We start from the raw sequence: 11,549 nt of genomic DNA, 5'->3' as shown, positions 1-11,549 counted from the left end.
CCAGCTTTCAGTGACACATCTGTTACAATAATACTCCGCAAACTCCAAAAGCGCACGTAATTCTCAAAGTCATAATTCAGGAATGCTTAAAACAGAAACCTCAAAAATGGAAGTATTGCATCTGACCTCACTGCGTCAGGAAGTAATGGCGATGATAGGACACCAGGAATTGGCATGTGAATTATAGCACTCAACAGAGGAGAGCTTGGTGGATTCATCTCTGCCACCAGCGGCGTAGATGAGGCCGGAGAAAACAGCGACACCAAGGTGTTTTCACCACGCCGACATCGAAGTAACGTGGAACCAGGTACGGGCGCGTGGATCGAAGTGTCCCACCGTGGCGAGAGCACTTTGACGATCGGACCCATTGTCAGCGTACAGCAGCCTATTCAAAACCGCTACCCCGACGCCTACTCTGTAAGTAGACATGCTGGCGATCTGTAAACGACGATTAATGAAAGGCCATTGTTCCTTACTTTGGCACAAAAACCGGTAGAGCAAGAAGCGCTTATGGGGATGTCTAATTAAAGTCGTTTTGAACACCTAAAACGATTGGCTAGTACTCTATATTTATGTAATATCAGAGGATCAACAAAGTTTGTACAGTTTTTAGTGTAGCTTGAAGTAATGACTTAGTGTAACTTAAGAATTTGTGAAGTGCATGAGATAGTTTGCATTCATTATCATATATGGATAATTGTCAGCCTTACTTTAAACCTTTTCTCTCTTAAATCAAATAGCGTCGGGCGAACTTGAAGTGATTTGAGACCGCTTTACGATTTAAGTTCAGCTCGGATTCCGAAGCTGGGAAAGCCTCTCGTAGAAATTATCATGCAAAGATGCTATAGTCAAAAGTACCACTCTGAAACGAATTTAAGAATTCGATACACCTTGTTTGGGAAGAACCTCTAGTGTTTAATACTAAGGTTTAACGTGAGCTATAAGCCAAGTTGTTTACACCTGCATCAAATAGGAAGCAAGCTTAACTAATATGTTAATGACACAATTTCGTGTAACAGGTTATCACAATTGAATAGAAAGCACACTTAATACATTTGCGACGACGGGAGCAGGCAGGGGAATCAAGAAGTCACATCGTCGGCGAATATGCTAAAAGATGTGACTTTGTACCAACAACAGGTCTTTTGTCTTCAATGGTGGTGCCGTTGTTAATGTTATAGTAAGGAACACACCTTGTTTCACCTGTTGGTGATGAAGCCGTATCGCTCCACGAGATTTAGGCAGGTAACATCATCCTGACCGCCGAGGGCGGCAACACCGACACTAGTTCTACAAATATTGACGGGAGCCACGTCGCAAGACTAAACGTTCGTGTGGGTCGTAACTGCACGAGAGGCAGAAGAATGGCTGGCTCCAACAAAGACGGGGCTCAGTGCTTGAAAAGATGGCATACGCATTCGCCTTATATCATGTCTTAATAGGATAGCTATTGAAGTGACATCCAATGACAGACACCTTGTGAGTAAAATGAATGTAACAGTGAGGGCTACAGCTTAACATGCATGCATTACTTAAAATAAATTTATCAGATTTAGTAGCCCGATTTTCCACAGTTGCGAGATCCGCGACAGCTTTAACACAACAAATCAATGATTCCTTTATATTCTTATTTCTAATCAAAATAAAAATATGCGATCAAAACACGCGAAACAAATAGTGTTACAAATTAACAGGTTCATGGACTGGAAACGCAAAATGCCCTGAGCCATTTCTTTCCATGTTTCGACCAAGATATTGGGAATGAGAGAATAATTAACAATAGATTTACAAATCTCATAGATTTGGCGGGTCGCGAATTTCAAGGATAGTAAAGAAATCATGGCATTGATTTCAGCAAATTAATAATTCCATTCAATGAGTGCTCTTACACGATTTTTTCTTCTAGGCCTTCCGACTATTAAGATACTTATGCAGTGTTCCTGTTTATACTAAACTAGTCCAACTGAATGAGCGACCAAATATAAAGGAAATCCATCACATTTGTTGCATCAATAAAATTACACGCCCAATGTTCAAAACAGGGATCAAAAAACTTCGCAGACACTATTTGGCGGTACTTATAATACGTTGGTGGTATTTATACACTTGTATGTCTAACACCCCATATATGGACACACCTCTCCATGGAGTTAAGGTAGCTCTGTCCGTCATGTCTTTCACCCGCGTAGAGGTCACTGATCACACCCACGCCTACACCATAGTGCTACAAGAAACCATACGCGACTGTGCGGGTTGGAGCCCTCGGCGGAGGCTATGGCGGCGCCCGAGCACTGGCCACTTACCACGAAGAGCGCCTCTTTTGGAGTCAGCGGACTGCACAGCTGTATGCGTACTCGCTCCTGAGGCAGCAGCAGGCAAGCCTTCACCTCATCTATGAGGTCACGGCAAAATTCATTGGCGGAAGCCAGCTTACTGATGCTCACTACCTAGATGAGGAAAGTGGATGAGAGCAGTGACAAGCACACGTGTGGAAGGAGGAAGGGAAGGTGTTTTCCCCTCAAGGCGTGATCATATTGCAACCATCGCATCATTGCTTGATAGACCTACTCTTCGATTCAAACACTCAGGCTGCACGAATTCAGCACATCGACCAACTGGGGAGTGGGAGTGGGAGCAGACAGAAAACCCCTGATTGGACCAGCTCCTAGGAAAAGAAAATTGACATCAACAACAGACAAAGGGAAAAACTGTGATCTAGTTAATTTGGTATCGCAAAGTTCTGATGGACAAATCGGTTGGCCAAGTACGTCAGACCCACACAGGAATGAATATCTGCGCTTAAGGAACGCACAACAAACGCGTCTTATCTCGATCATCTGAAGAAGACTTGCAGCAGAAAGGAGACTTTGTACATTATCTTCCTCTAACTGAATTCAATTTGCATAACAGAAAGCCACGAATGCTTCCACGGCGCTGGGGTCCAAATCGAAAAGCTTGACCCAAAACACAACTGCAAAGTCAAGTGAGAGATCCAAATGGATATGCTTTAATTCGACCAATTTACCAGTGAACGTGCCCTTTAAAAGTGTGCACTACAAAACAGAGAATACAAAAGAAGTAGTATTTAAAATGTAGCACATATAGGTGTCGCGGACGACTTAATACAGAAGCGATTATTTTATCTAGAACTTGACGTCTGGTATCAGGCCCATTAGTGGACTGAGAAGACCATAGGTTTTACATTATATCCTACCACTAAATTATAACATGAAGCACAAACACGTTTAAGATTAGGATTCAAACACATCACTGTTAAAATCGACAATATACAGTAACAACTTGCAACCGGAGATTACATGAACATGCTGTTATGCTTTTTTGACTGCTTTAAATGGGTACAAAAATCCACGGTAGAATGGTTGCCCAAGCCAATTATACCCAATATATTCACACCATGAAAAAATGAAAGGTAAGAAATAATCCTTCCTTTCGCCTAATATTACTCGTACCAATGAATCCTTTACCCACGTTTTTTACATGTACGATAAAATATAGGCCAATTTGATGACGCGGTCAGTACAAATTACACTGGCGGCAATGCCGTGTCGAACGTGATCAGGACAAAAGTGGTTTGACTAATGTTAAGGAAGCGCATTATGTGTAACCCACGAGATTTTGTCCTGTTAAAACTGTTTAAACGGTACTACTGGCACCGAATGGGCTACAAACCAAAAAATATTGAACCCGGTTCATTTCCATTTCCTAGACGTCAAGTACCAATTGATGGACAAAAATCGTACGCTGACCGCATCAAAGGTAAACTGATTTGACGCATTTCTTTTTCTAGATTTGTCTTCGGGAGGTAAAGCAAATCCCTCTCTCGATTCTGTCAATATTGGATTCAAAGTCGATCTACCAAAACGAGCACACAAGGCTGATCGAAAACCTGAACTTGAGCCTTTGGCTCGTCGTCGACAGCTCAAGGTATCCATTAATGAAATCCGCAACCTAGCTGGGGTTTGTGAGTCACCTTCGCAGAGACTCCTCGCAGCAGACCACTTTGGGATTTTTAAAGACCTCTTTGGACCTCAATATTATTTCATTCCGATCTTGGATGTCCCCATTTTTTACCCTCTCGTGAACTCTTCCGATGTGGTTCCCGTATGCTACGGAAATCAAATCAGTCCGAGAAATGCGATGGTATTTGTTTGTTACTTGCCTGTGGTTGCCATTGTCTCGTGTCCCTTAACTATTAATGTCTCGGATATATTCTAGATTGAACCGCTTGTTGATTTCTCCCGCTTACCAAAAAATTCGTTGTGGACTCTAATTATGACTTCCCCTGATGAGCCCTTTTTGGGAGAAAGCAGTACCCAACCTGCCGAGTACATCCATTGGATGATGTATGTGAGAACGCCTTTTAAATGTCTGGTCAAGTTTCATGCCTACACTTGTGTGCAATTACTTCACTAGTGCCAACATAAACCCAGAGATATGCCAAGACAATGTTCCCACGGAGGGCGATCTGATTGTGGACTATTTGCCACCACTACCGTATTTCGGCTCTGGCTTTCACCGGTACGTCTTTCTCCTGTATCGACAAGACAATGGTCCCATCGATTTGTCCAAAGAGCTGCGCGGTCCTGTAAAAATGTGAGTTTCAACGTGATGCAGCGCCTAGTCTTGCCTGGGAGTCTCGTTGGGGAAAAGCATTATTTTCTTGTAGGGATTATCACAAGGAACGCGTCTTCAGCACAGCAGATTTTTACCGACTCCACCAAGACGCGTTAACGCCATCAGGACTGGCTTTCTTTCAGTCTTCCTGGGACGAGTATGTTAGATCATATTTCCGTGAGCATTTGCCTGGTGAGTGCCAGAAACCCCGCCTACAATTAGTTTTGGGTTTGCTTGACGCTACCTAAATCCAGACATTGTTCACCCACTAAAGCTAAGCAATTCCTTTATTACCTTAATGCATTACCATGACAACAAACACAAAGCGTACTTTAACCTCGTTTGAACTCAGAAGGATAATGTGCGCCTCTTCCAAATTTTGCCTGATACCCCTTGGTTCGTGGTGGATTTCTACCGCCCATAAATCAAGCACCCGATCTCTGTGGAATTCTCTGCGACTAGACTTTCATAACTTAGATATCCAGACTTTACGCCGTCAATTAGGAACGGTCAAAACCAATCGGCCATCACATTCGGCGCTATTTCTATCCGCTATCTACTATGCTCGACTTTATGATGCGCCTAAAATTTACTACGCTTAAATCTATGTGGTCCAGCTGCACTCCGCTTTTTTTCGTTTAGAGATCAGCGAGCCTGTTTTCGAGGTTCAGTTTCCCACTGAAATGCCGCCACCGCAGGCACGCTTTCCCCTGGTCAACTCCTGGTTCCACCCTCGTCGCCATCCCTTGGGCCTGCCTCTGGCCAATAGTCGTCTAGGTGTGCACGAGGACGTCTCCTTTGATACTTACCTCGACTGCTATCGCGATAAACGCGAAATGGATCAAGAACTGGTTCAGCAACGACTTGCCACCGAGGGTAACCCTCTGGATCCAGAGCACCCACGCTTCCAGTCACCATATCCTTTGGTCAGCCCACACCTCCCCTCGGGTCGTGATGTGCCTTCCTGGTGGAAGCAACAGGAGATTCAACGACGTCTGCGCAAAGGTCGATGGGTTCATCTAGAGGGGCACGAGGACTGAAAAGAGATTTACTTTGTGTGTAGTGTTTGTGTGATTAAATAGATCGGTGAACAGAACCACTGAATCATCTGATTAGCTGATGATGGAAGGCAGGTAAGCTGGTGGTTTTAGTTAAACCAAAGTCTACTGGAATTGGAGGAGGAAGCGTAGCCTGGAGAGGGCTAGGAGACTTCCAGCGAAACGAATTTGGGAATTTTTCAGCGCCTCCAAGAGATCCAAACGTCCATCAAGGATTCCAGCGAGGTTGACCTCATTTATGTGAATTGTGGCAGAGGGTTTCTTGAAGTCTAAGACACCACGTTCCCCTTTACCTAGGGAAGGGATAAGCTTCTTAGATTTGTTTGAAATAGGTGGCCCTTGTCTCAATGTGGCTAGTTGCCTGGTTCTGGGTCACACTGCTTATAAACAGGAATGTTTTGAACCTACACAATTGTGTTAGCTCGGATTTTACTTGCAACCGCTGTAACAGCAACACGAAAGTGCGTTCAGTCATGTAAAATTGAAAGAATACTTTTGTGGGTGGCAGCACGTTGTGTATTGCAGTACTTCCCAAACTACTACATTGGAAATAGAATGAGGGTTATCGCATCATTTAGTAAATTTTATGCCTTAATCAACTTTAGCTTCATTTGTTCATTTCAATTCTAGTAAAAAAGTCGAATGACAATGTATGAGGTTCCACACTGGTACACGCTAATGTAATATGAAATCGAAATTTGGCAAAGATTTGTAACATACTAACTGATAAGTTTTGGGAAAGAAATTAGTTCAGTGAATAAGCGGTAAGTTTCAGTTTGTTTTGGATGGAGCAATCTGGACGTGTCAGAAATGCATCAGGAGTACTAAGATTCGCAAAGGTATTTATAGAAAGTGTTTTGATGATCATGCAGCTAAAAACCCGAGATACGTTAAAACGGGCTTCCAAGGCTGCCTACCATTTGGCTGTTCCATTTAAAACCTGCCTATGTCTTGGAGGAGTCTTAGTAGACCAATTGGTTGAAGTGGATTTAAAGATATAATGACAGATTTATAAATGACCTATTTTAGAACATCAAGAGCCAGCTACTAAAACTAGAATACTCAGTTTCATATGACCGAAGAAAGCGGCGCAATTGATGAGCTCAAGAACATCCAACTTTTCTGCCATCCTTAGGCATTTAAAAGCCCCTTGCTCACCTGTATCTGAGTCCAAGTAGAATGCAGCAGCATAATCGCGCTTATTTCGGATGTCCGAGGTGTAGACAAAGACCTGGAGACTTGTACCCCCCAGAGCTGCTCGAGCCTTTTCGTTGACTAGGTAAACTCGACCCCTAGAGAGAGCCTGTTCAATCACCTCATCCACTTTCTCCAAACTCGCTTGATCTGTGACGCTACTTATTGGCATTGATGCTGTTGTTGTATAAGAGTTATTACCCTGTGACAACTTCAGAGATGCTATTTGACTGATTACCGCGGTGAATTGCACCGAAGCCGTATGACTGTCTCCAGCACTCCCTCCACCAGTCAACAGTGGCGAAAGGCTCGCGATCTGTTTCCCTAGGTTTTGAAAATCAATGCTGTAAGCCCTATCTGAGGTGACCGAAGGCTCCTGCACCGACGTGGCTTCGGATCTGGTTTTAAAGGGACAACAGAAACTGTCAATCAAATGAACAATAAAGAAGTCTGGAAGCGATGACTTTAAATTTGAACTTACAACTTTACCTCCAAGATCTGGATCCCATAGGGCGAGCAGCACAAGTTAACAGAGGCCTATAAAAGTGGAATTTCAAGTAATTGCTACATCGGTTAGGCTATAGTATAACCACTAAAGTAGATCACCAGCGTCGTAAATTTAGTTAATACCTGTTGAAATACATATGAATTTTTGGAATATGTAAAGCTGTTGATAAATGAAGTAATCGAGGGTTTGTTATCAACTACGATTCGTAGCTACTTTTACGTAATTTTTGGGGAGGCGGGCCTAAAAATTCAAATAAAGCATAGTTTTGCAAAGAAAATGATGATGAGAAATACGACTATTAAACGATTACAAATGAAGTACTCGAACATCGCAAGCAATGTCGGGTAAAGCATGGCCGGAGACGATGTCGCTCCAATTGATTCGACAAACGGCGGCCAAGAGTGCTGATTGCGCTTTCTTTAGAACAAGATCACGGGGATCACGTGCCCAGTAATTCACGGCCAATTCAGCCTCGACGATGTGGAAGACCATAAGACAGCCGATTTCTACCCGACCCCCATCGGCTGTTAAAGCCTATGAAGGAGAGCAGGTGTGCGTAGATGATGGCTGAACGGCAATAGTAAGCAACCTTTATAAGGGATGTTGTTTATTTCTATTTACAAGCCCGACCATCAGTATAAATTTTGGGGCGAAATGAAGTAGAATCAACATAATCTCGGAAATCAACAGGTTCCTGAAAGGCCTTACCTGATCAGCCAAAATCTCTACTGAGGAATTTTAAACAAGTTCTGTTTATTTTGGGCGTCATTATGGCCGGTGCACGAATGTGGGTTGGATTATGTCAATCGCTGTCTTGAATCAATGTCAATTGAGCCTTATCTTGCCCCTCCAACGTTTGATGCAGAATAAGTTAGAGAGTTAGACTATAAACTAACATGAAGTTTGCGTATTCTTGCTGGAGGTATGATCACACACTATCTCATATTACGCAGTGACAGTATTGTTAAGGACAGGGGACGCTCAACTGCCTGCTCCATAAGACTTCTTCCGTGATTATCATAACAGTACTTACAGAAATTGGTTTGATTTTGAGCGTTTGCTCATCAAGGTCAATGACCTGATATTCGTCCACAAATGGGAGGACCAGGACACATCCTAAAATAGCATATCATTAAATTATATCTTAAATTACGCCCCTCGGTTTGAATCATTAAGCAACGTGGAATGAATTTAACAAAAGAAACTTATCTGCTGTTTTCCGAAAAAAGAACTGTGAATGAATCGCACCTTAAAATTGCCTCTGCAGCTCCTTAATACTGTTTGTGATAATAATGGCTAAAACTCCGACTTACAAAATGTATTTCAATGCTTCTGCTTAGATAGCTTAAAATAGTTTCGTTGCACTAGACCTAAATAGATATTTCAAGTGACAGCTCATTTACCAAATTTTAACAAGCGATAAACATCCAAATTCCATAAACGCAATAACCAAACGACAATTGCCAGTAGCCGATACCGACGGTTTGTCAAAACCCGATTCTGCCACTTTTAATCTGATTTTTTGTCCCTCGAATATATGGGACAAAGCTAGATACTCGGTAACAGTTAGTAAGCATTTCTTCAAAAATCACCAAAATGAAAAGGAACAGTTCAGAAATAATTATGGACATAAATGGTATGACAGGGTTTAAGTACCTGTTAGTAACCATTCACATGAAATGCACTTTCCGAAAAGTACCATTAGAGCGTTGCATTCCCCTATGTCCTTTCCTAAATGGTGCCAGTTATGACAAGAACTGTTGAGAAGGAAGCGTTTCGAATACAACGCCTCCTCCTTAAACCACTATTTTTAAAATACAAACGTTAAGTTAAAGTTTCCTAGTAGAGGCCAGTCTTTTGATTAGGTATAAAAAACATTCGCAAGAATCACCTGGACCACGGAGTTTAAGTTTTCGTCCAAGCCTAAATATGGTCACTCTTTTGGTCTTTGATAGCCTCTAAGTTAGTAAGAGAAAAAAAAAACGATAGAAAAAAGAGGGATAAATACGTAAACAAAGTTAAAAACCTCGTTAAACGCAAAAACTTCACTATTAGCAGAATTTCATTAAACCTGAGAATTAAACACCAATATAAGCCAATTAAGGTAGGTAAATTTAAGAAGCTTTCTAAAAGAGCAATAAATTAGGAGATTTCGACTTCATTTATGCTTTTGAAGGACTTTGATATAAGCGGTGAGATAAAATAGACACAAATTAACCTTAATGCAGAAAAGAGAAGTGATTGGAAAGGTGAACAGAAGAAGAAAGACGGACAATAAAACGAGGAAAAGGTAGGTAGCACCGCCAAATGCAACCTCGGGTTCTTCTCCCGAATCACCTGGTGTCTTGTGGACTAGAAAATATTGAAGCGAATCAAGCACCCAGTTTTAATGTTTCTGTTAAAATCAAAATACATGTGTTAGACATACAGTCCTGAAATACACTTTCATATGTGAAAATGGACTGGTACTGTGCGGGGATGTCATCATCAGAAGTCGAAATCCCTTCAGTAGCATTAACCACCTTATTATTCTTCTGCTTCAATAATTTGCGATCAATAAAGTTGCTTTCTGGCGAAAATTCAAAAGCTTGACCGAATTCTACCGGCGGTAAATGATTGGACATCAAAGTGTTTTGAAAAATATCAGCTGAACCGTTCGGATTAGAAGCATTAAACGTGACTGTATGCGTCTTTGTGGAAAGTGGGATTAGACCCCCTTCGACCCCAGCCACGTCATGATGCATTCGAATTCGGCACAAGTCATCGGTGAAGCCAGGTTTGCGGGGAGGAACATGCTTCTCTAAAGGCATTTTCTGCATAAATCACTTGTGCCAAAATATTGTCTCCCTTTGCTCCTGCAAATGTAGAGGACCAAAACAATTAACTTGTTTTTTTTTTGGCAGGGAACGACTTGAATAATCAATAAAAATATTATCACTGCAAAGGACTGAACATGAAGAAATGAAAGGCAAGCACTATGTAAATAGGTGAATCATCAGTCCAAATCGATAAACCCTTAAGGAAAGTAGTGAGTTACCTTCAGGAAAAAACCAACCATAACAGAACTTCGCAGAAAACCTGCTTTCAATTACGCAGACACCACCCACCAAATTTAGGCACCATCGCAAAATAAGAAGTTAAAACAAAATTCCAGAAATCACTAGGCTATTGAGTTTAAGAATTGTAAGAATCTCATAGTACCCAGATTTGCTTAACATCCCTATAACGCTTTAAATAACAGTTGCGAAAAACGCATACATGGTAATTTTGCAATGCTTACCTTTGCATTTTATGAAAGGGGAATCAGATAAAAAAGACTCATGCATGATCATTGTAAAAAAGGCAAGTTCTTTGCCCAAATAAATGTTTTTGCTTATTAGTAAAGTTTATCTCTCTATTTTAGTAAAGCAGCCACTTCGATTTCCCTCGGTATCCTCCCGACCATACCACTAGCCACATGCCTAACTGTAGTACGGTGGTGGCTTATACCTCGGTATTAGTGAGGCACTACTTTAAAACCTTTTAATTCGCCTTCTTGTATATCGCTGGGTGCGCTGGTCCTTGGGCCCAAAAAAGAGTCTTCTTTTGTCTTTGGACAACTCTTAATGTGCTGTATTTGGATCCACTGATTTTTATTAAACACAAACTGTGGTAAATGTTACCTCATACATTAAAATTACATTTGTATTCTCATTATGCTAAAACTAGACACCCTTCAGTTCCCCCATTCTAATAAACATCCTGATGTTATGTTGTCAGTTATTGACATTTTTTTGTTAATTGTAAGTATTAGGACATTATGTTTGTCACATCGCGTCAGTACATTAATAGGTAAAGTGTTGCTGTTTTTTTCTATGGATGGACATTTAAAACGCTACCTGATGCCAAGGAGGCTCATGGTGAGATCGGATCATCGGGGGATTACCTCACTGAGAACAATAAAGCGGGTTTACATTCCTGATGCACAACGGTATGAAGAGTAATAACATCACAGACTATCAGACTAGTCCCTAAAGCAACAGGTAGAATTGTAGTAAATTGCAAATTCTTTAGCAGGCTCATTAATCATCATTAGACGTGCACGTAGAGTGTCGGTTCCGATAATGCTCAAATGCACAAAAGCGCATGCGGCTGCATTTATTCACTAACTGGCA

General features: G+C 41.6%; 3 protein-coding genes across 3 annotated transcripts; 1 reads left to right on the top strand and 2 right to left on the bottom strand. All coding sequences in view use genetic code 11, as the record gives it.

Annotated features, from left to right (window-relative positions):
- Window positions 1–273: 273 nt before the first annotated feature.
- On the bottom strand, window positions 274–2,837 carry EGR_05834 (Kelch-like protein 20; the record flags this gene model as incomplete). Its single annotated transcript, XM_024495083.1, is given in 4 exon segments — window positions 274–430; window positions 2,139–2,224; window positions 2,241–2,447; window positions 2,820–2,837. 4 exon segments carry the CDS (start codon window positions 2,835–2,837, stop codon window positions 274–276), a joined length of 468 nt encoding a protein of 155 aa, XP_024350546.1.
- A 762-nt stretch (window positions 2,838–3,599) lies between these two features.
- EGR_05833 (39S ribosomal protein L38) lies at window positions 3,600–5,675 on the top strand (the record flags this gene model as incomplete). The annotated part of the gene is made up of 6 exons (XM_024495082.1): window positions 3,600–3,777; window positions 3,809–4,161; window positions 4,237–4,364; window positions 4,435–4,614; window positions 4,688–4,827; window positions 5,278–5,675. The coding sequence occupies 6 exons, from the start codon at window positions 3,600–3,602 to the stop codon at window positions 5,673–5,675; spliced, it is 1,377 nt and encodes a 458-aa protein (XP_024350545.1).
- A 123-nt stretch (window positions 5,676–5,798) lies between these two features.
- On the bottom strand, window positions 5,799–10,205 carry EGR_05832 (stomatin-related protein; the record flags this gene model as incomplete). Its single annotated transcript, XM_024495081.1, has 6 exons — window positions 5,799–5,986; window positions 6,852–7,285; window positions 7,369–7,424; window positions 7,717–7,929; window positions 9,614–9,747; window positions 9,824–10,205. 6 exons carry the CDS (start codon window positions 10,203–10,205, stop codon window positions 5,799–5,801), a joined length of 1,407 nt encoding a protein of 468 aa, XP_024350544.1.
- Between the last annotated feature and the right edge of the window lie 1,344 nt (window positions 10,206–11,549).

Source organism: Echinococcus granulosus (genome assembly GCF_000524195.1).
Source record: "Echinococcus granulosus chromosome Unknown EG_S00046, whole genome shotgun sequence".
In the NCBI taxonomy this organism is placed as follows: domain Eukaryota; kingdom Metazoa; phylum Platyhelminthes; class Cestoda; order Cyclophyllidea; family Taeniidae; genus Echinococcus; species Echinococcus granulosus.
This window is presented reverse-complemented; position numbering and strand designations above follow the sequence as displayed.